The sequence below is a fragment of the Glycine soja genome, chromosome 13 (genome assembly GCF_004193775.1).
Source record: "Glycine soja cultivar W05 chromosome 13, ASM419377v2, whole genome shotgun sequence".
Classification (NCBI taxonomy): Eukaryota; Viridiplantae; Streptophyta; class Magnoliopsida; order Fabales; family Fabaceae; genus Glycine; species Glycine soja.
In genome coordinates this window covers 671,891-696,981 of record NC_041014.1, presented here as the reverse complement: position 1 = coordinate 696,981, position 25,091 = coordinate 671,891, and the positions used below count along the sequence as shown (strand labels likewise).

The window sequence follows — 25,091 nt, the reverse complement described above, 5'->3', positions numbered from 1 at the left end:
CAAACTATATATGATATCCAACAATAAAATCAAAAATAATTAATAAAGTTAAATAAATGCCAAGAACAATTTAATAAAGCTGATAACAAAATGAATAAGGCGAAAACATATTAGACATTAACCTCAACTGAATAACTTTAAGAACAACCCTTATACTCGGTCATGGGAAAGGGCAAAACACAGTCTCAACGACTACTTGGATGACAAAAAATAAACAATTCCACCCAAAAACATGCGTATGCAACTAAACTTAGCAGGAAGGCAACAAAACCAAAACCTCATGTGGAGAACACAAAATTGGACGTGTCAGAAAGAGGAAAACTAAACTGCAACTCAAGATACCTACATGAAAAACAAAGCATGGAAACGAAGCAAGTAAAGCACCATCCGAGAGTCAGCAATAAGCAAATGCAACTAAACTTAGCAGGAAGGCAACAAAAGCAAAACCTCATATGGAGAACACAAAATTGCACATGCCAGCAGGAGGAAAACTAAACTACAACTCAAGATATCTGCATGAAAAACAAAGCAAGGAAATGAAGCAAGTAAAGCACCATCCGACACTCAGCAATAAGCAAACAAAGCAAAAACAAAGAAAGAAGCTTTCGAGTAGTTGAGGGAATGATCGGGAATCCATTAAAAAATTGGGACTTAGGCCCAACTCCAAATGCGCAAAAAAACAACAAATTGAGCAGGTCGCAACACATGAACCATCGCCACAATAGTAACTTTCAGTGGCCCGTATTTGATGAGACAATCACCAAGAAAACCATCAGCTACATGGTATGACATCAAACATAACAGAATTATTTACAAAAGAATCACAGGTTGTCGATTTTACGCCTATGATATTTGCTGCAGGAGTTCATTAGTCTAACTGTTGCTACAATCACAAATTAACAATTATAGGTCACCTCATGCTCCTGTGAAAGACTTACCTATTCGGCGATCTCCTTGACCCTGCCTATAACACAACCAAAGAATACATTTGTGAACGACAAATCAACAACACCACCAAAAAACATGCATGTGTAACCAAACATGCATATTGAAACAACAATCCGTGTCAAACACACAGTGCATGCACGGAACAAAACCTCAAGAGCGAAAACCAAAAGCAAAAACCAAAACCGACAAAACAAAAGCTCAACAGCAAAAACCAAAACAGAAAAAACCAAAACCAGATAATAATAGCTGAAAATAAACATGGAAACTTTAAGTATTTAAGCATAAAGAAAACAAAACCCAGACCTGACATGGAAAACACAAAAAAAAAAGCAAGGAAAGAAACGGAGAAACCTAAATGAAGAAGAAACAAAGGCAACGAAGAAGAAAGAAAGCAAAAGGCAACGAAGAAGAAAGAAAGCAAAAAGGCAACGAAGAAGAAAGAAAGCAAACGCAGTTGGTGAAGAATGAACCGATGACACCTGCAAGAGAAAAAAAAAAGCAAGAAAGAAACGGAGAAAGCAAAATGAAGAAGAAACAAAGGCAACGAAGAAGAAAACAGGCAATGCAACAACACATGACATCTGCAAGCAATTTAAGAAATGCAAACACGTGGAGCAACCAACAGAGGTGGAAGTCTGATGCAGAAATGCCCAAAAAACCAATAAATTGGACACATGTCAACAGCTGGAGCATGGACACAATAGCCTTTTCCATGTACATCTCATTTATAAGACTTAATATAGATTAAAATAAATAATCAATAAATTTACATATTAACAAATGATACTTCATTTTTACCTTAACAATCTAAAATTATATACCTTAAAACAAATAATAAAAACGCTAATTTCTCATGCATTACACGGTTCTACATACTAGTTAATATAAATGAGTCAACGATATGCTTTATAAGGGAAAAAAAATAATAATCATTGATAAAAAAATTATATCTATTTATAATCTTAATTAAATATGTGTTTTCCTTTATCTTTGAATATTTTATATTTATTTAAAAAAATTAAAAGTATTTTTTGAAGTATTGGTTCAAATTGGTTTTCTACACCAGTTCTAAACTGGTTTGATTGATTCTTGATTGATTTCCACCAAATCTAAAATAATTCAATTTTTTAGATTAAATGGATCGATCAATGAGTCGATTTTTCAGTCCAACCAAAGTGAACTCATCAATTGGGTCCAATCTTAAAAATCATGGGAAGAACTTAAAAATAGCAAAAATTAAAGTTAGATAAAGCTGTATTTGTAGGGGTTTAAAACATTTAAATTTAATGCTTAAATATATTTTTATCCCTAATAATTATTCTAGCTTTTCCTTCTTACTAAATTTTGTTTAGCATTGGATTTTTAATAAATCAACAATTTTATTTTTAGTTTTTAACACTTATTTTTAGTTCCTGATAAATTAACAAATTTTGTGATTGTTCCTGATAAAAAAATTTCATTTGTTATTAGTAGGAACACAAAATTAACTAATTTATTAGTCGGAATGCAAAATTAACTAATTTATTAGGAATTAAAATAAAATATCAAGAAAAAACAAAAGAATTATTTTATTAGGAATCCAATGTAAAAAAAAATATTAGGAAATAAATAAAAAATTGAATATTTATTAAAAATTAAAAATATATTTAAGTCTAAATTAAATGTTTATAAATTAAAAATAAAATAAATAATTTAATAATATTTCGGAAAGTAAAAAAAGAGAATTAATATGATATTATGATATGTTGTCTTTATGATATGTTATCCATATGCGTGATATCTGCAGATTAATTATTACTCATTCAAAAACAAAATCATTTTCATATTGATTTGATTTATGAAATTCGTTCAGCGGTGACTGGTGAGTAAGGAATGGGATTTTGTGTACGTGGCCCATTTCTACGCAACCCAACACATTATCGACACGGATACGCGCTTCGGTAATTCGTTTTCCTTTAGCTCACCTCATCCCCAGTCTTACACTATTTTTCAATATTTTATTATATTGTTATTTTGAATGTCAATTTTTTAATATCAACGTCACAATCTCATAATTGTTTGCTTATAGCTATTTTTTTACATAAATCTATCGTCCACCCGTTACTTTCATTCACGTGCACAAATTCCTACGAATAATTCATGTTCACTTTTTCTTTTTTCTCTCAACAATTGAGAGGTAGAAATAGAAACATATTATTATAAAGATAAACAGGAAGAAAAAACATTGGAAAAAATATTAAGAAGCTGGATACTTGCATTGCAACTCTATGGTGTGTAAGTGAACATGTTTTGTCTAATCCTGCGATATTTTATTTTGCCGTTATAAAACTAACTGACTACAATAGTCCCAAGTTAAGAAGAAAGCTCTGGAGACAAAGAAAGCTCTGGAGACACTACTGTTGTATCACTCAGCGCCAGTGCCTTTTGTTTTGTTTTATGATTTTTCTCTGTGCGTGTGACTGTAAATCGTGAAGGAGGTGGTGGATGTTAACGTGATGGATTCCTGTTTCTGAACTCAAGAAGCAGGTGAGAGTGGCGTGTGTTGCACTTGTACTACCCAAAAAAGGTTCTTTGTTTGGTTTCCAAGATATTACAACTCATACACAAACTTCAAACAAAAAACACCCTTTCACCCTACGTTGCATCTTCAACTCTGCAACCTCGGAATTCTGTTTGTGAGTAACTCAATCTTACGTTCGTTGTTTTCTCATCATGAAATTGGCTGTCGTTATATTTATTATTATTTCTGCTGAGTGAAGGTGATTAAAACTTAAAATATAAGACTTTGACTTTGATAATGATTAGTTTGTCTCCTTTTGGTTTCTAATTGCTCGTTCAGGATTGTATGAGTTGAGTACTACTTCATTATTGAATAGGGAAGTTTAAGTTATGGACACAAGAAGTTAGGAGTATCTTATTGAGTTTAGTGTTTGTTATTAGCTCTGTGGTGTCATAAATCTGATGCTAAGGATATAAGATTTTGCAATTATAAGAAATTAATTGTTAATCAGTTTTTGAAAAATAATACGTAAAAAATGAAGAAAAACTCTTGTTTCAAGTTTTGCTTGTAGACTATGTAGATGTAGATAAACTGTCTATGTTCGTTTACTCATTTAATGGAATTCTAGAATAATATAAAAATCTTATTCAAAAAGCATGACCTTCTGGTAGTTAAATATTTCACTTGGAGTTTGGTTCAAAATTGTTTTGTATTAATCTAACTCTTTGCAGAATGAAATGACGACGCTGTCGGATATTGGAGTTGCTGCTGCCATAAACATTTCCAGTGCATTGCTTTTCTTTGTGGCATTTGCTATTTTGAGGCTTCAACCATGGAACGATCGAGTGTACTTTCCAAAATGGTATTTGAAGGGTTTAAGAACAGATCCAGTTCATGGAAGACCGCTTGTGAGCAAGTTCATCAATTTAGACTGGAGAGCATATCTTGGCTCTTTGAATTGGATGCCAGAAGCACTTAGAATGCCAGAACCTGAGCTTATTGACCATGCTGGATTGGACTCTGCTGTTTACCTGCGGATTTACTTGATAGGGTATGTATGAAGCATTAAGCGAATGACACTTCAGCAAATCATAATACTGTTCTAATGTTTTTTGTTCTTATTATGCAGGCTTAAAATCTTTGTTCCTATTGCGTTCCTGGCTTGGATTGTTCTGGTTCCTGTCAATTGCACAAGTACTGGTCTAGAAGGGGCCCAGATGAAAAACATAACCTCCAGTGACATTGATAAACTCTCGATTTCAAATGTCCATAGAGGATCTGAAAGGTTTCAAACTCTCCATTCAGTGCTGTTGCAATTCTGCTACTCCATCATTATTTGTTCTAGTATAGTCATTTCCAATTTGAACTGTCTCAGTGCCACATGTATACTTTGGCTAGTATGGTATATCCATGTTGCTTTAGGTTTTGTGTCTAACTAGGTGCTACCTTAAACTTATCTTAATTGCTTTGCATCTTCTATGTAGCTTCTGTTATATCTGTATTACCTTTAATTTAGGTTTCAGACAACATCACTTAATTCACCAAAATCTACTTGACTATTACTGATTCTATTTTCTATGCATCATCTCACTTGTTAACATTGTTACAGTCACTATTGGGGTGCATATTGATTACTATCTGATGATCTAATTTATCTACTAAATTTTGTGAATTTCCTCAGGTTTTGGGGACACATAGTAATGGCTTATACATTTACCTTTTGGACTTGCTATGTTTTGCTAAAGGAGTATGAGAAGGTTGCAACAATGAGACTTGGCTTTCTTGCAGCAGAAAAGCGTCGTCCTGATCAATTTACGGTAAAATGGTTTTGTCATCTTTCATTTTAAAAGAAATAATAATTACTATAATTTGTTCATCTTTGAGCATCTTTACAAAGAAGCAATGAATTCTTATTTGAGGTTTTAGATGTTGGAGGTGGTGCTATACTTGGTAGATTTCAGTTGCATATTTAACAGTTTTTTGCATCTTCTTGTATTACAACAGAGCAATCCAATTCTTGTGCATCTTTATACTCGGACAAATTCAAGAAAATTGTTGCAATTGTATTGAATTGTCATACACTAGTGATTAACATCTTACATATTTATACTTCAAAAAAATATCAGGTGCTTGTTAGAAATATTCCACCCGACCCTGATGAATCTGTGAGTGAGCTTGTTGAGCACTTCTTTCTGGTCAATCATCCAGGTCACTATCTGACTCACCAGGTTGGTTCCTCCAGTTTACACTTACACTTCTCAAATGGTATATTCATTTATTATGTTACTTATTTTGATATTATGCATTGAAAGGTTTCTATTTTCTAAGTTTCATCCTGTCCTACAAGGTCTCGATATCTTGAGGCCAGAAGTCGCTTTGTTATTGCATTTCACCATGTTAATTGAATTCAAGTTTACACTTTGAATGGAGTATACATATACATTATTAATTAGTGTTAAATGAAAACTGACATGTTTGATTTCAGAAAATGTTTTTTTTTCATTTCTTGTTTTCACTAGTAATTACAAAAAGTCATTTTTTACTTTGTTTTATATTTTCAATTATATGGGAAATAGTGAAAGCAACAAAGTGTAAACAAGGTGGTATTTTTGTAATTAGACATAAACAGTAACCGAAACAGAAAATGTTGTCTTAAACCATATAAACCCTAACTTTCCCTTCTATTTTCCTATCTTTTGACACCCAATATAGTGTTGTTCTTAAGACGGGTCATATTTTTTTTTGAATACAAATTTTGAAAACATTTAGAATTATCATTGTATTTTTCTTTTAATGGTAGAAGTAGTTTGTGTCAGCCTATTTATTTAACGTTTGCGCAGGTTGTTTATGATGCCAACAAACTTGCTAAGTTGGTTAAAAAGAAGAAGAAGTTGAAGAATTGGCTTGTCTACTATCAAAATAAGCTTGAAAGAACTTCAAAAAGACCTGAAATAAAGGTATTTAAATATAAATTGATATTCCCTCCGAAATTTATCATAACAATCTAGGTTTTACTTGAGCTTTCCCTATTGTATGTTTTTACCAGACTGGTTTCCTTGGTCTTTGGGGAAAGAAAGTGGATGCTATTGATCATCACATCACTGAAATTGACAAGTTGTCAAAAGAAGTAAGTATCATATATTTTCTTTTCTTTTAGAAATTTGATCACGTCGCACATGCTAATGATTTCTTAAAATAGTATTTTTCATGCTAATATCAATGCATTGACAAACTTTCGAAAATTATTCTTACATGGGAATCTGACTTGAATTATGCATAGTTCATTTTAGGCTAGGATTTCCCAAACATCCTGCTAGTATCTTTACTTTATCGCATGTGCTTGAGTTTTATTCTGCTATCATGAAGAAATTAATTTCTCATGTAGCAGCTTTTCTTTATCTATCATTTAGATTGAAACAAAGACTTCTCTGAATGCTCGCTAGAATTTGTGCAAATCAACTTTGGACTACAACAAATGATGAAGGAACTTGTTTAATTCAATTTCACTTAGGCCAGTATTTGCATAGTAGGTCATTTGTAAATAGCCATATTTTGATTTCATTGCTTTTGTTTTCTTTCTTTAAGAATTCTCTTGATGGTCAGAGGTGATTTTGCAGATTGTTGAGGAGAGGGAAAATGTCACAAATGATCCCAAGGCCATCATGCCTGCTGCATTTGTTTCATTTAAAACAAGATGGGCTGCTGCTGTTTGTGCACAAACTCAGCAAACCAGAAATCCAACACTTTGGCTGACTGAATGGGCTCCAGAGCCACGAGATGTATATTGGCGAAACTTGCCAATTCCATATGTTTCCCTCACTGTCAGGAGGTTAATCACAGCAGTGGCGTTCTTTTTTCTCACTTTCTTTTTTATGATCCCCATTGCATTTGTTCAAACTCTGGCAAGTCTTGATGGAATCCAAAAAGCGGCACCATGGTTGAAGCCACTTGTTGACATGTAAGCCTAATCTCATGATTGGAACTCTCAAGATATAATTTCACTTGCATCACTGGAGATTACTCATTCAAACATATTTCATTCTGCAGCCCTTTCATTAAGTCATTCATTCAAGGTTTTCTGCCCGGTATTGTGTTGAAGCTATTCCTCATCTTCTTGCCAACAATATTGATGATCATGTCTAAATTTGAAGGCTATGGATCTATATCTTCTCTGGAGAGAAGATCAGCTTCTAGATATTATCTTTTCAATTTTGTGAATATATTCCTTGGGAACATACTTACTGGAACAGCATTTCAACAGCTGAGCTCTTTCATTCACCAACCAGCCAACCAGTAAGTCATTCAATATAGAGAACTTGGTTTTTTCTTCTTTGTAATTATTTACTTTGTAAATTGGCATTATTATATTTCCGGTGATCTGTGTTTTGCGTGCAATTTAGTAACCATTTGCTAGTACTCAATATATTATGTTACGTGAAAATGACAATAATTCTGGATTCACTCCTGCTATTAAAAAATAATGGTGTTATACTCTACTATGAAATACTCCTTTTAATCAACAGTATATTTACCATTATTGATCAAGAATTTGCCTTAAATTTATGCAACGTGGATAAAATTAAGCACTCTTGTAATACTTTTGGCAGATATCCTGTAACAATTGGCACTGCTATTCCTTTAAAAGCAAGTTTCTTCATTACTTATATAATGATTGATGGATGGGCCAGTATAGCTGCAGAGGTTTTGATGTTGAAGCCGCTAATTGTTTATCACTTGAAGAATTTCTTCTTGGTGAAAACTGAAAAGGACAGGGAAGAGGCCATGGATCCCGGGAGTATTGGTTTCAACACTGGAGAACCTCGTATACAATTGTACTTTTTGTTGGGTCTAGTATATGCTGCAGTGACACCTGCTGTTCTTCCTTTCATAATAGTTTTCTTTGGCCTGGCCTATCTTGTGTTCCGTCATCAGGTACAGAGATGTAAAATTTATAGTGAACAGATCAATGATGATTGAAGTTTATATGCACGTTTATGATTCTGGTGCCAGTGCCATTAATCATTCGTTAAAAATGCACACAACACAGTTAGCACCATAGTGGCTTATACATTAATCCCTATTATACATTAGCACTGATACATGAGATGAAGACCCTGTACCTTCTAATTGTTTTCCAAATGCAGATCATTAACGTTTATAATCAGGAGTATGAGAGTGGTGCAGCATTCTGGCCTGATGTCCATTTCCGTATCGTGATGGCACTTCTAGTCTCACAGATAGTTCTGATGGGACTCCTCACCACCAAGAAAGCTGCTTCGTCAACTCCTTTTCTCGTTGTGCTCCCAATACTAACCATATGGTTCCATAGGTACTGCAAAGGCCGTTTTGAATCAGCATTTGTTAAATTTCCCTTACAGGTATGCCAATTTGTCCTTTGTGATTAGTAATTCTTTGAACTGTTTGCTTTATTGGAGAGTCCCAGTTTCTGTTTTTGGCTGTTTATTAGTTAGATATAATTGAAACCATCAATATATAAGGTTTGTTCTATAACATGTACTCTTGCCAATTTACTATCTACGGTGTCATGACAAAGGTTCAGATACATTAAAATGATGTGCATGTGTTATATGGACTTATTATATGGTGAAATGGCTGCACTTCATGTATCATCACTTTAGTTTAATCTGAATCTAAAGAATAGATTTGAGCACACTGTATAAGTATCTTGTAAATCAATTTGGACTTGGTATACAAGTTTCCTCTTTCATGGAATTTTGATGTTGTCTTCCCGAACTATTTATGCAGGAAGCAATGATGAAAGATACATTAGAACGAACAACAGAACCTAACCTGAACTTGAAAGGTTATCTTCAGAATGCCTACGTTCATCCAGTTTTTAAGGACAGCATGGATGACGATGATGATGAGGAAGATATACTCAGTATGGACTTGGAAACTGAAAGTGTGACTGTGCGCACAAAACGCCAATCGCGAAGGAATACACCATTGCCAAGCAAAAATAATGATGCATCATCTCCTTCTCTGTCTGATGGCATTGGAAATCATCCAGAGCCTTAAAGCAAAATGAGATCACTGTACATTGGACTTTAGGCCATTATTTTCTCAACAGACTAGGATGATGTGCAAGTGCAAATATAGTAAGCTACATCACTTGACAAAGTTGAGGAAGATGGGTTGTCTCTTGTAGTGATTCCTGCTGAAGGAATTGTTTTGAAGTTTTTGCCAGGCCGATGAAATCGCTACACGTAGACTATCTAGTAGATATTTTTGTAATGCTTAGGATTTAGTTGAATACTAGTGAATTTGCTTCCCTAATAGATGAACAGAACAGGTTTTGTCTTTTATGATCCGTACATTATATTGCAAGTTACATAGATGCTTAGCACTTTTTTTTTGGTACTGCGTGTATCAGCTTTAGGCTTTGATTTGGTACAAGGGTGTGTTTCAGAAACAAAACTGCAAGATAAACTTAAGGAAAGATTGACAAATAGAGAAACTATTATAAGATTATCAAGTTTCACAAATTAAAACTATTTCTATATAAACTTAAGGAAAGGCAAAATATCATTCTTAAATATGAAACAAAGATTGGTTTAGTTTAGTTTACAAACAGAGAGTAAACCTTGAAAATACTGATAAAGCAATATTCACTGCATACAAAGTAAAATCCTAATAACCGTTGCCATAAACTTCTTCTAGGGCAAACACAAGAAAACAATTAATTATTTATTCCTTCAATTGGAAGAAGACTTTTCTCATAAATGATTATCTTTCCTCCTTTGATACCAAGCTCCTGAATCTTCTGGGTGCTAAAATCAACCAGACTAATTGATCATCTTTTTTTCTGAAGAATATACCGCCTTTCTTTTGGCTCCCACAAGATCCTTGATGCATGGGGTAGGGGCCAAGCATGAAGAGTTTAGTCCATAATTTCTTCAGGCCAACTTGACCCAAAATTGATATGCAAACAGTAGCTGCCTTTGTATAATTTGAGACCAAAGCAATGGATCCATTTAATACCAGCAAGTGTCTCCGCAGAAATCTAAAATCAAGAACGGTATCATCATCCATGATGTCTGAGGATATTTGTGTTGTAAAGAACAGCATAGTGCTCAAGTCGAAGGACACCAAACATTGTTGATCATCAGTCTCAGCTTCGTATTTACCCGACCAATGACAATTTCATCCAAGTAGACTCGGACACCCGCACGGCTCACGCAGTAATGACAATAAGGCATATTAAGCTCAAGTTTCTTCCAAGAACCAGTTTTTAGACTATATATCTCCCATAAGAGCTCGCAAAACAAGGGCATTCTAGCCAAATTCGAAAGCATGGAATCTTGAAGTCATTCCTAGCACAGTCATAACCAAATCTATGATAAAGAAGCACAGAAGATATACATTAGAAAGAGAAACCAGAGGCTCGGAAGGAAGGAGCTTGAATTCTTTGGTAGCTGGGTTCCACAAAACAAGTCTTTTATAGCCTCGACAAAGGCAAAAAATGCCATTAACACTAGCACAATTCAAGATTTAAATAGAATGGTAATTCCCTTGAAACGGAGATGGCCAATCTAAATCTAATTTGAGCATAGGCATAGCAGTAGAACTAGAAGAGGGCAAATGCTGCAACACACGGTGTTGTCTTGGAGGTGCAGCACGAGGAGAGATGTATCATTGTAACAGGAATCACCGCTCAAGTACATGCTCATGAAATGAGGGTTTTCAAACAAGTAGGCCCATGATATGCACACGTTCAAATCGCTTTCAGAGATTTCAGTGGCAATTTTGATAGAATTGGGAAGACTAGATCACAAGGTATTTCTATTTTGTTTGACGTTGCCACATATTTGCCCGAGTTGGCTTTGACTTTGGCTTTAAAGTTGAAGGACAAAACAACTAGAATCCTTTGATTTTTATTTTTTTTATAGAAAAAGATCTATAGTTATGTGGCTTCAACTCTTTCCATTTGACCTTGTCATCTTGCAAACAAAAACAAAATGCACTCATAACTATAATCTGTTGTAACCCTTTGATTTTTTTTCCTAGCAAAGATCATATCTTATTTTTTTGACTTAATATCACTTTTGGTCCATTATGTTATGTTTCACCGTTGTTTCATTTTGGTAAATTAAGTTTTAAGTTTCATTTTGGTACTTTAGGTTTGTAAAGTGTCTCATTTTAATTATTGCTTTCAATTTTCATTAGCACACGTTAATGTCCTGTTAATATTTGAATTTTGAAATAATTAATTAACATATTGGTGGCTAAAACTCGTCATTATCTTTATTTTATTTTTAAAAAAACAAATAACCAAAATAAAATTTCATCCCTCATCCTTTTCAGTCTTCAACTTCTTAAACCTTCAACCTTCCACCATCACCCAAAACCCCCACCATATCCACCACACCACAAACTTGGCCCATGAACTTCACTCATTTCCCCAAATCACAAATGAAATACCTGGTGAATTCTGGATCTAGTCTCGACAACATGATCTAGTCTGCGAGTTCCAGATTTAGTCTCAATGTCCTCGTAATTGCCAAGCCCAATGACGGCGATGAGTTCTAGATCTAGACTCCAACGACTACCACGAGTTCTAGACTGAGACATTAGTGGGAACTAGAGCCTTCCTACGTGCTAGCACAGTGGTCGCAGTGGCACTAGAGAGGTTGTATCCAAAAGAGATATGTTCCAAGCCATATGGTGGTGGATATGTATTATCTTGCAACTTTGCAAATAGGTATGACCTCTGCCGTGCATCGTGGTCTTTGTCACGACTATGGTCTTCAATGTGCACTATGTTCTTCATCCAATTGGGTCACCGATGGTGGTCGCGTGTTCCTATGTCCACAGATTGTTGTACCGGAGAAGCGAAATGAGTGAAGTTCGTAGGCTAACTTCGTTGTGTGGATCAACTTTAAGTTGAAGGTTGAGACATTTCCTTTTTCCTTGCATCTATGCGTGTTGTTGGAAAGGCTTATGTTGCTATCCATTGATTTAGATTTGGAGGATGTGAAAGAAACAAATTTCCAGCCTTTGGGAATACCAACTTCTATTTTTTGTTCTGAACTTTGTCTTTCTAAACTTTGCTTTTTTGAACCTTTCTAAGCTACCTCAAAAAGATCTTCTTCTCTTTTCTTTAGGCTATATGCGCAAGGTGCAATGTTCTGAGTATGTTTGTTGATCCTTGTTCTTTCTAGTTTTTCTTCTAGATCTGAAATTCTTCTTTTGTCAAGTGTACTATCATATTCATCAAACACAACATGCATACTTTCTTCTACAACTTGAGCTCTTAGATTGTAAATTTTGTATGCTTGAGAAGATAGAGAATATCCAAGAAAAATTGTTTTGTTTGATTTCGCATCAAACTTTCCAAGGTTGTCTTTTTTGTTTAAAATATAACATGTACAACCAAAAATATGGAAGTATGATATAGTGTTTGACTACATATGGAAGTAGAAGAAATGTTAGACTTAAGTCTCTTGATATTGTTCAAGTGATGCTCAGAGTCAGAGTTTTCATCATTCTGATGTGCAGACTTTACATAGCTTCATTTTGAATCGTGATACTCTTCAAGTAGCCTCTGATGAATCTTTTGTGTAAGGCCTTGTTGTTCAGTATCTTGCCAAGAACCAAGTACTTAGATGGAAGCAAACTTCATCATTCTGATAGGCTTCAAAAGATCTTTTGAGTTCTTAACTCTGACAATAGTTCTTTGAATCTTTCTAAGCATCATTCTGAGTACCTTACAATGAAAGAACACATATGATTCTTAAGGGAATAAACACTAAAACACTTAAGTAGAAATGTTAGCCATCACTTAAGTCCATCATCCTTTCAATTTGCATTGTTAATGGTTTGTCATAATTAAAACCAGGGATGTCTATTCAACAATCTTCCTTTTGTTGATGATGACAAACCCTTAGGAGCAAATTCAAGGGATGCTAGTAACTTTCTGGGTTTTACATTTGTTAGTTCCCCCTGGGAGTATACATTAGTTTTGTTTCATAAGGTGAGGCTCCCCCTCAAATCATGCATTATAAGTTATATCAATTAATTCACAATATAATGTAGAAAGAAAATAAAAAAGAAAACTTAGAAGAGTAACTATTCAATTAGATCAATTACACTCATACAAAGGATCATTACAAAAGATGTTTACAAATGAAATCTAAATTAAGCATAAAACATAATATGATCCAAAAAAAACTGACCCCTTGTTAACTCATTAGCAAGTGCACCAAATTGTCACAAGTAGTAAAGTAAAACGGAAGTCCGAATGTCAAATCCACAAGGACTTTGTTTGTACTTAGATTGGTGTAAACCCAATTTTCAAGCAAGGGATAAGGAATTAAAAGTGGAAAATTAAGGGAAAAGTAGAAGATAAAAGGACAAGAAAAATAAACAATAATTTGAATGTGAAAGATGACTTCAAAGTTTAAATTTGTTAGGGCCTGACATGCCTAATTACCCTTAATGCAATGTTAATGTATTTCTCTATTTGATACTATTTCAATTTCCACCCACATCTACTAAGATACTCAACCCTGATCTCTCACGTTGAAGAGTCTAATTTATCTATTCTTTCTCCCAAATCCCTTTGTAGAGATAAAACAGTAAATTGCATGAAGTTTAAAGATGTATGCATAGGCTAAACAATACCACTCTATCCCTAGAAATGATTTGTTTAGATGTCATTTCCCAGTTCTTTAGAAATTAAAAAAATCTCAATGCCTAATCCCTAAAGAGATGCATGGATGATCCAATCATACAAATAAAGCACAAGAAAGAAACAATAAAAACTGGCATTGTATTAAATAGATAATAAGGAAAAATTACATTACAAGGGCATTTAGCTGCTAGGCTCCCAACAATGGGGGTTTAGCATTTCATTGCCATGAGAGGTTTTACACTTTAGGAGCTGGTGTGGATAGAAGAAGAAAAGGGATGGATAATGGAAGAGAAGGGGAAAATGGCTAAAGATGGAGGGTTTCCCCCTATTTGAGATGCTTAGATTTTGGATGTATTCATTAGAGAGCTTTGAGTCTTTGTTTGTCTTTCTCATTTGCCTCATACTCCTTTTATAGGCTTAAGGTAGCTTAAAATCCACACGACCTCGCGCTAAGCGCGCCTTTCTGGGCTTAGCGGGCAATCACGCGCTGAGTGTGACAATGTCTGGGCTTAGCAAGGCAATCATGCACTTAGTGCGGCATTCATGCTAAGCGCGCCTTTGGGGCTTCTTCGTGGGTCTTCTTCGCACTAAGCTTGGGATGGCCGCTAAGCGAGAAGACGCGTTGGGTCTGTCTTGTATGCTAAGCGAGCTATCCCAATCTTCAACTTTTCTTCAAGGCTTTTTCTTCAAGTTTTTTGCATTGATTTCCCTCCAAAGCACTTGTAATTTTCTTCTTTTGTATCCCACTGGTAAAAAAACTAACATAATATTAAATTTCTCATTATTTCATTAAAAACAACAATAAATTAAAGGAATTCTAATCATTCTTAGTAAAAATTGACTATTAATTAAGCCCAAAATTCACAGTTATCACCCCCTACACCAATCTCTCTCCCTTAACTTCTCCCCCTTTGTCATCCCACAAAAAACATGAGGGAGGTTATTGAATGATAAGCTAATCATGTTTACTAGGAGAGGAATTTTCAAATGAAGAGGATGAATAAGGCATGGTTGAAGCTTTTGGAGGTGGTGGAGGCTCATGCTACATAGGAGGCACTTTAGAAATTAAGGCAGGTCTTGCCTTATCAAAGATGCATTCCTCAAGTTTGAGGAATCATTCATAGAATGCATTCATAGTTCTCTAAAGTTGATCTACATTTGAGAAAAACAACTTTTGGTCAGAATGAAATGTCTTGACCTTCTTCTCTAAAGACGTGGGTTTATTCTCTACTGTTTTAGAAGGGGTTTAGTAGAAAATGGAGGAGTAGGAATATGAATGTTGGAAATATCCATAGAAACCTTGGGAGGTTCTATGTTGATAGACTCAGTGGGGAGAGGAGGAAATGGAATAGAAAAGGTAGAGAGTTCACCTAGAATTAGGCCAAGTCCATAAGCAACTTTGATAGAAGTGTCAAAGATTGGAGAGTTGAAGAGATTCTACATGTTCTTTGTGTTGAACATATAACCCTTCATAGATCCCACTGGGATCCTCTTACCAACAACAACACCTTGGGAATTCTAACCAATATTAGGAGTAGCTTCAACTTCTCTTCCTTTCTCAAATGACTCCTTTTTCATTTTTTCTTTCTTTGAGCTTTCTTGCTTCAAACTTGAGTTAACGGTCCTAAGTTTGGCAAGAACATCAACTATGTTCTTCACATTGAGATCATCTTGGATAGATTTAGGAACAACTGGATTTTGAACTTTTTTAACCTCCACACCCTTAGAAGGGTGGATATCTTCATTAGCTTTTTGAGAATTAGCCTTCTGACTCTCTTTTTCTTCTTCATTCTGAACAAACTTATCACCTACATTAACTGCCAGTACCTCATTCTAATGCTCAAAATGGACTTTTGTTTTCTTCTTCTCCTCTTTAGAAAGGTGTTCTATGGAAGTATCATAAGAACCATAACTAGAAGTTCCTTAAAAGGATCTTCTTCATTCACTTCAACTTCTTTCTAAGAGGGTTCTTCCTTTGTCTCTTCATTCTGAGCAGGCTCAGAATAGCCTTCAAAAAGGTTTTCTTCAGTAGTGTTTCGAGCACCTTCAAAATACCCTTTCTGTTTAGATTTTGTTCAGAGATCTCTTTCTCTGACACAGACACTTCAGGAGCAGGTGAGGAAATGGGCTTTTCCTCAAAAGATACATTCTATTCTATTACTTGATCCTTAATCTGAGGGATTCTCCCTGCCTTGACCTTCATTTTCTTGCTACTTCTCATGAAGTCAGCAAAAACCTCTGGTGATCTTTTTTTAAAATTTCAACTACTAAAAATACATGTTTTTATGACAGTTTTCTAACACATTCAAAGACGATGATCTTTGTGGAAAGACAGTTTCTAAAAAATCATCTTAGAAAAATTATTATTTTAAGATAATTTTTATGCAAATAACCGTCTTAGAATGATACTCTTCTAAGATGATTTTATGTTGAAAATTGTATTAGATTGTTTTTTAAAAAAAATGAGAATTCTAAGACGGTTTTCGGAAAACCGTCTTAGAAAATAAACTTTCTAAGACAGTTCTCTGCAAAACTGTCTTAGAATCCTTGTTCTTTTTTTAAAAAAATAAAAAAATTTAAGGATTCTAAGACAATTTTTCAAAGAACCTTCTTAAAAGGTATATTTTTTAAGATGGCTAGAACGTTTTTTTTTAAATTAAAAATATTAAGAATTCTAAGATAATTTTTTCAAAAATTATTTTAGAATGTATACTTTCTAAGATGGTTTTTCAAAGAACCATCTTAGAATGTCTTTGTTTTTTTAAAAAAATTAAAAATTCTAATAAAATAATACAAAAAAAGAAAATTCTAATAAAATAATAGATGAGGTTAATAACAAAATTTCTATATTAATTCTAATAAAATAATACAAACGGACAACCATGCTTACATAAAGTCGAAATTTTCATTATTTCCTGTACAAGCTTTAGAAAATAGGAAATAAAGTGAAAATATAAATTATTTTCTCAAATTTCACAGTATATTATTGAGAACAAAGAAGGTAAGATTCAATACTTTCAAATGATTTATCAGTTGAAGTAGAACTATCTTCTATAGTTCCTTTTTTTTCATTCTCCTCCTCTAGAATAATAGATTTAGAATGTTCATATGCTACAATTTAAGATCTTGTAAGATACAATTTTATGGTAGTAAGAGAAAAAAAAATCCAAAATAAAGAAAAGAAAAAGAGTCCAACCAAATAATCAGACACATAGCTGTTAACTTTCCAAACTGATAAAACCAGCTAAAGAAAACATCAACAAAGGCAAAATGCTACTCTCATGTTAAAACATTAAACATGATTTTAGATACGAACAAGAGGATACTATTTACATTATTTAATCTATGTTATTTTCTTAAGTAAACATATATAAAGAAATTGAGTGCGTTGTTACTTGATTTCTCACCTTTTTCTTTAAATGCTTGTTCTCTTCTTCCAATAGGATCCCCTTTATTAGCATAGATGAACACAAAAGAAACCAACAATCCTCAAAATTCTGAAGTGAGTACAAATTTAGATTCTAGAGATGCAGAAAACTTGATATTCATTAAAGTAAGCATTATTTAAAATTCATGCAACAAGAATACCTTGTACCTATACCTATCTAGCCATTACACTACAGAAAGGACCCTTTAACACACCTTCTAGAACAAGATCAGTCAATGTCATTAATTGAAATTCTTGGACAAGTGTTTGGGTCATCCACTTCCACATCAGGAAAAGGTTCATTGCCTCAAAATGCATGGTCAAATGAAGTTGGTGCTTCTTCATTTGACCATGGAAACATTTTTCCCATTTTTCCAATGCTTCTTCACCTATTTGTGACTGAAGCAAAACAAAAATATGAAAAAACAACAAGGCATAAAAATTGTAGGCTAATTACTTACTTGGAGAAGGGAAACACTAAATAAACCAATCTTAGCAAAAGTGATTGAAAATAAAGCTTTATCTTATATCTATTAAAGTCACAATAATAATTGTTTTATCACATATCACTGCCCACTACAAAACAAACTAACATTTATCAATATATATATGTGTAACATATGATGCATATATTGAAGTAATAACATTTCAAGCTTAATTTGAAGAAAATTAATAGGAATTGTAGACTCCATTTGATACTTATTATTCAATACACTACTTACCTTGTTGTAAGTAGCCATCATAACCAAGGTTAGAGACATTAAGCAATAAAGTATGGTGGTTATAAGAACTCAACCCACAATTGCAATAGGTGGGCTCTTAGAAGGATCTTTGATCTCCTCTACTAAGGTTGAAGTTGAGTCATAGCCTATATAACTAAATTAGCTGGTGGCAGCTCCATTTACAACTCCTTTCACACCAAAAGGTACTAGTCCTTTTGGACTCACCAAGTTTTTGGCACTTCCATTGCAATAACCAACAACAATGATAAATCCAAAGGAAATCACATGGAAGACTGTCATGATGAGGTTCAATATGGAGCTTTCCTTAGTACTGCAATAAATCGAAAATCCAAGTTTTTGTAAATGTTATTTTATTAAATTCAATTTTTTTAAAAATTGTTTATATTATTTAATTTTAAAAATGATAATATTTTTGGTTTAATAATTTATTTATACCATAATATATCATAAATAAAATACATGAACAATAATATTTGCTTAAGGAAAAAGCTGAAGATTAAGGTATATTGGAATAATTTTGTTTGTTATGGTCTTGTTGCCGACAGATTCCACATTTTTTCCTTATATCCCGTTCAATTTCTTCATCTATTGGACAAAAATGTTTCCAGTCGTTCGATTTCAAATCGCATTGTCATTCAAATGGACGGAAAAATTAAACGGGGTATCAGGAAAAAAAATGTAGAGTTTGTCGAAAATAAGGCCATAACAAAAAAATTGTCCAAACATACCTTTATCTTCAACTTTTTCCTTAGACAATTTTTTTATTTATTTTAAGACTATTAATAATTTATTTTAAAAATTGTTTTTTATCAACAATTATTTTTTTAAAATTGTTTTTCATCAATATATTTTTTTAATCACTTTGTCTTTTTATATTTATTTTAAGACTATTAATAAATTATTAAACCAAAAATATTATCATTTTAAAAATTAAATAATATAAACAAAAAATTATTATTTTAAATTAAATTTAATAAAATAACATTTACAAGATAAAAAAAATGCAAGTGGGAAGTCGGATTGACCCAACCCGACTTCTTAACTAAAAAAAATTAGTGTATTTTAGGAATTTAATTGAAAAATAATGTAAATTGAGGATTATTATGAGAGAGGTAATGTATATTGGAAAGAAAAAACCTAGATATAAATATATTTTATGAATTTATTTCATATAAAATTAAGTTTTAAAAACAAATTAAGTTTTCATACTTTTTCAATTGTATGTTGCTTAAACTAATAATTTAAATTATGAATTTATCAATCAAGAGAGTTTAGTTTAATTTAAACAAATGAAGTGAATTATTATAAATTTTTAATAATATCTTCTTTTACTATCATTAATTTTTTTTATCTATCTATGAAAACTAGAAGATAATAATCTAGCCTCTAGAAATTAAATTTTGAAAATAGATTAAATTTTGAACACACTTTTATATCTATACCAATAGATAAATGGAATAAGAATTATTTTATCCTTCAAAACTTAGTAATAGATACTAACTAATGGAAACCTTTACTTTCCTCAAATTTGCCTTTGTTGTGCAGAGGCCTCTCTACCGGCATGGAGCGTTGATGTAGAATATCCAGAACGAGATTCGCACCGTCGATACCGGAATTCTCGCCGCCATTCGCCAACAGGTGTTCATATCTTCATTTAGTGTTCATCATAAAATTGCGAATTTTAAAAAAATTAGAATTAATTGAAAACTTCATAGTAGTGTTTAATTACTAACATTTATTAGGAATTGCTTTAATTTTTTTTGTTGGTTTACATCGTTTTTATAGTTCTTTTAATACTTAGGTTTCCTTTATGTAGATCAAAGAAAAAGAAAATAAAGATTGTGTGTGTCATGTGTAAGATAATGTTAGAATAAAGACATGTTGTATTGTAAATATGAAAATAATTGATGTAAAAGTTTTACAATTAAGAGAAAGAAAAGAAAGATATAGGATAATTAAGATAAAAAAGAATTGATTACTAATTTAAATTATTTATTTTATTTAAAAAATTATAGTATATATTTATGTAATATTTATTTATTCAATTTTACACAGATTATCACATGTGACATTACAGTTAAATTTAAATTACTTCCTTAACATATGTTATCTTATTGCATTTGAATTTGAATTATATGTTATCTTGTTAATTTGTGATAATACATTTAAGCATATAAAAAAAATTGTGTCTCCAAATTAAAAATAAACATAATATTGATCAATAGTCAATAAATATTTTACAACATATTTAATAAACTTATAAAAAATGATAATTAAAATGTGAATTGAACAAGAGAAATTATAAAATATCTCACAATTCAATAATCTTCTTTAAAACATTAATCATATTTAAATTCATCCAAAGATTTCATATATTCTAAACTAATTTAGTAATTTATGTTATTTTGTTAAAAGTAGGTGACATATTTTTAAATATAAAAAAGAAAAAAAAGTACAAAAAATTAAATAATGAAATAAAGAAAAAAAATTAACAGTACAGAAGCAATTATGGAATATTTATGATAGAATTATTGAGTTAAAAAAAATATAGATACAATTATAATATTTATTTACAATTTTTATTATAAATGATGGTAAATAGTAGAAGTATAAAAATATTCTCCTTCTATTCCTATTTATAACACCCAAGTTCACAATATAATTTAATAATTAATTTTATTAAGTAGTTCTACTATTATGTAATTATCGTGTATAATAAAAAAATCATTACAATATATTAAATTTAACACAACAAAAATAGGATAGCTTAATAAAAATGTATTAAATTAAAAAAATCAACTTAAATTAATATTCACATCCATTATAATATAAGATGTATTAATTTTAGCATAATAAAATTACACAAAATATTAAATTTAATGTAATAGAGATGCATCCACAAGACGCATGCGCTTGTGCCAGTTTTGACAATATCCATTCGACGATATAGGGCTAAATTGTAAATAGGATATAATGACATGGCTAAAAATAAAATCTTATGGTAAAATTAAAATTTGAATGAAGTGTTAGTTCGAGATATTTTTTTAAAAGAAAATCATATATATGGCATCTGATAAAGAAAAGCGTACATCCGATAAAGTGCATCGTATCGTGTTCGGTACTGTTGTTGGGTTCCCGAAGGAAAAGGAGAAGGAAAAGCATCAGGTCAGGGAATTAGCGTGTGTGCGACCGACTTCTCCTTCCATCCTCTCCGGAGTTGTGTGGAAATAAATCATCAAATCATACTGAGGATTGATTCATTAATTGAATTAGAATTAGGGTTTGTGGTGAAGGGATGCAGATAGAGGTATGTTCATGGGTGGGTCAATGATTATGCGCTCCCATTCTTCTTCTTCTTCCCCTTTCTGCAACAACTACAAAATGTCTTCCGTCGAATGCCGATTCCGATCGGCGTTCGATTCGTATTCCGTCGCTTGCGAGGCCTTCTCTGAACCTCAGCCTTCCCCTCTTTGATATACTCTCTTCTCTCCCTCTCCATCTCCATCTCTGCGCCGCCGCCATCGCCATCGCCATCGCCATCGCCATCGCCATGACCACTTTCCACGTTGTCGAGAAAGATCTAACCTCCAGATACGCGCGGGTATCTATGCTATTGCTGCCTTATTCTTATTGTTTATTTTATCATTATATTTATCATTGCGTTTCTGTAATCGATATAATTGCTTTATGCTTCTTCAGTACGATGAATTGTTGGGGAAAGGAGCCTTCAAGACTGTGTATGCCTGCCTCTCTCTCTATAACTCATCCATTCCTTTGCCGCTTTTATTTATTGTTATTTATTTTGAATTTGAATGTTGTTGTTTTTTATATGTTGGATTGGTGCAGATACAAAGCGTTTGACGAAGTGGACGGAATCGAAGTTGCTTGGAACATGATCAGCGTTGAGGACGTTGTGCAGACGCCGCAGCAGCTGGAAAAATTGTACTCGGAGATTCACCTGCTCAAGTCCTTGAAACACGACAATGTCATCAAGTTGTATAATTCTTGGGTCGATGATACCACCGGCACCATCAACATGATCACCGAATTGTTCACCTCCGGAAGTTTGAGGCAGTTGAGTTTATTTATTTTCCTATAAATACTCATTCATTTTAGGGTTTGGTCTGTTGAATTTGATTGTCTGATTGAGATGAGTGTCTCCATTAATCCAAATCACGTTTTTACATTGAGATGAGTGTCTAATCCTATTAATTTTTATCCGGTAGACGTGTGCCAAGGCCCAAGGATATTTACATTGAAATGTGGTTTTTTTGTTGTTGTTGGAGAATGTCAGAATCGATTTTCTAAATTGAAAACAATCACGGGCTCAGCCTTTTGCTTTCCTTTTCTCATGAGTTGAGTTTTTTGAATTTGTTCTAAACACTAAGTGCTTGATTGATTTACGGTTTGGTAGATTTGATGTTGTTGACATTGATCAAATTTGATTGAGATGTGAGCCTATGCTAATCTGAATCACTTATTTACCTTGAAAGTGCAAGAATTGATGTTTTCACTTTAAAACAAATAGGGGTTAAGCTTTTCTGCTTAACTAAGAATGTGGATCCTTCATGTGCAGGTACCGGAATAAGCATAAGAATGTGGATATGAAAGCCATCAAGAACTGGGCGCGTCAGATTCTCTGCGGCTTGTGCTTTCTGCACTGTCACAGTCCTCCTATTGTTCATAGGGACCTGAAATGTGATAACATTTTTGTCAATGGGAATAGTGGACTGGTTAAGATTGGAGATCTTGGATTGGCAATTGTCATGCAGCAGCCAACTGCCCGGAGTGTCATTGGTAATATGTTTGATTTCTGATCTTGTCCTGAGGTTTTTGCTCAATGAAACCTTGTAAATTAAATAGAAGATAAACATTTAACACTCTTGCTTGGTAACAGGTACACCGGAGTTTATGGCCCCAGAGCTTTATGAGGAGGAATACAATGAACTTGTTGACATATATTCCTTTGGCATGTGCATCTTAGAAATGGTCACCTGCGAGTACCCGTACAGTGAATGTAATAATCCTGCACAGATATATAAGAAAGTTACCTCTGTAAGTCTGCTGCAATGGAGTTAATTAAATATTTCGTGCTGTTTTTCTCTTTCTTTCTTTCTTTATTTATTTATGCTGATTTATCTTGTTTTTTTGTTATTAATCATTTGATTTTTTTATTTTTTTTTTTACTTTCAGGGTATAAAGCCTGCTGCTCTTGCCAAAGTAAATGATCCTGAAGTGAAGCAATTCATCGAGAAGTGTCTAGTTCCAGCATCTATGAGATTGTCTGCATCTGAACTACTGAAAGACCCATTCCTTGCAACTGAAAACACAAAGGAGATTAATCATGATATACTGGAGCTGCCTAATCCTCACACCAAATTGGTGAATCCACCAACATGTGAGCCTCATCCCATGGAGATAGATTCTAAATCCAGGCGTACTTCACCTGGCTCCTCCATGGGAAGAATTGAAGAAACTTCTCAAGTTTCATTTTTTGATCTTGTGAGGATGACCGAGAATAACAAATTTATGCTAAGAGGGGAGAAAAATGCTGAAAGTACAATTTCACTCACACTGAGAATTGCAAATGCTTGTGGTGAGTTACGTTCAGATGTATCTTTTTTTCTTTTACTGTGCAATATGCAGATACATATGCCTAATACTTAATATGTCTCTAGGTGGAGCGAGGAATATCCATTTCCCATTCTATATCAATTCTGATACAGCAATTTCCATTGCTGAGGAGATGGTGGAACATCTGGAACTCACAAATGAGGATGTATCTGTCATTGCAGAGCTAATAAATGACATGATTGCTAAGCTTGTCCCCAACTTGAAACCCTTAAGTGAGAAACTCTCATCCGGAACAGATCAATTGTACAGGCCTTCTTCGGAAGTTCAGAATGGTGAACAATTCAACTGCCACTGGCCATTACAATCAAGTGATTATGATATGAAGCCTGTGTTTAAGGATCTAGTTCACTCATGGCCTGTTGACGGGGATGATCTGGAGAAACAAGAATCTGTTATGTCAGATATATCAGTGGAGTGTGGGATTACAGTTGCCTCAGATTCTAAAGTTGTAGAGCCTGACATTTTTATTTTTGATGAATTCTGGGAGGGGTTTGATGCATTCAATTCCACTTCAGATGTCAGGTTTTGTGGGCAAGAGGATGGACACAAGAATCAATCAGAGAACTCATCAGGCTCTTTAATCAATTCATGTTGCTGCCCATTCAAAAACTTTGACATATCAAGTATATGTTCTCTTACTCTAGCTGACAAAGATCCTTCAGAAGGGCTGCGGTTGGAAATTGAAGCAATAGATACATACTTTGAACAACGCTTTCGTGAGCTTGAGATGATGAGGGTGGCAGCCATAGAAAGTTTGAAGAGGAGACATGGCGAGAAACATACCTGTGATGTGATGCATTAGGATGATTTTCTTTGATTTTTTTTAAATATGCAATTTTTTTTGCATTCATTTACATCATTTGATTTATGTTAAGAGTGTGTTTGGATAGAGAATTTTAACTAAGGAAAGTAATTTATCAGAGAATTTAAATTTCTGTAATATAAAATTCATTGTTTAGATTTTTTTTCATGAAGAATTTAAGTTTTTGGAATTTTAAACAATTAAAAATGTGAAATTTCAATTTTCTTTTAAAAGATGAGAAATTGAAATTCTCTTCTTGATAAAAGAATATTTTAAATCGTTCGCGTATTTCTTTTATAACCTTCATCCTCTTTTACTTGAAAGTTTTCGAAATCCTGTTCTCGAACTCACGACTCTTTTCTCATGATTTTCTTTTTCAAAAA

General features: G+C 33.2%; 2 protein-coding genes across 3 annotated transcripts; both read left to right on the top strand.

The window, feature by feature from the left end:
• Positions 1-3,156: 3,156 nt before the first annotated feature.
• On the top strand, positions 3,157-9,829 carry LOC114382262 (calcium permeable stress-gated cation channel 1-like). Of its 2 annotated transcripts, XM_028341552.1 has the most exons (12): positions 3,157-3,623; positions 4,180-4,499; positions 4,578-4,733; positions 5,130-5,265; positions 5,575-5,676; positions 6,289-6,405; positions 6,495-6,575; positions 7,066-7,406; positions 7,496-7,741; positions 8,056-8,380; positions 8,593-8,826; positions 9,215-9,487. In XM_028341552.1, exons 2-12 carry the CDS (start codon positions 4,186-4,188, stop codon positions 9,485-9,487), a joined length of 2,325 nt encoding a protein of 774 aa, XP_028197353.1. In that variant the 5' UTR covers positions 3,157-3,623; positions 4,180-4,185. The 2 variants fall into 2 exon arrangements, with proteins under 2 accessions (XP_028197353.1, XP_028197354.1); XM_028341553.1 differs by lacking the exon at positions 3,157-3,623 and having other exon boundaries at positions 4,186-4,499; positions 9,215-9,829.
• Positions 9,830-21,351: 11,522 nt separating this feature from the next.
• Positions 21,352-24,846, top strand: LOC114382225 (probable serine/threonine-protein kinase WNK10). Its single transcript, XM_028341501.1, has 7 exons — positions 21,352-21,873; positions 21,972-22,009; positions 22,119-22,346; positions 22,849-23,069; positions 23,170-23,327; positions 23,466-23,868; positions 23,951-24,846. The coding sequence occupies exons 1-7, from the start codon at positions 21,823-21,825 to the stop codon at positions 24,706-24,708; spliced, it is 1,857 nt and encodes a 618-aa protein (XP_028197302.1). The 5' UTR covers positions 21,352-21,822; the 3' UTR covers positions 24,709-24,846.
• Positions 24,847-25,091: the final 245 nt, after the last annotated feature.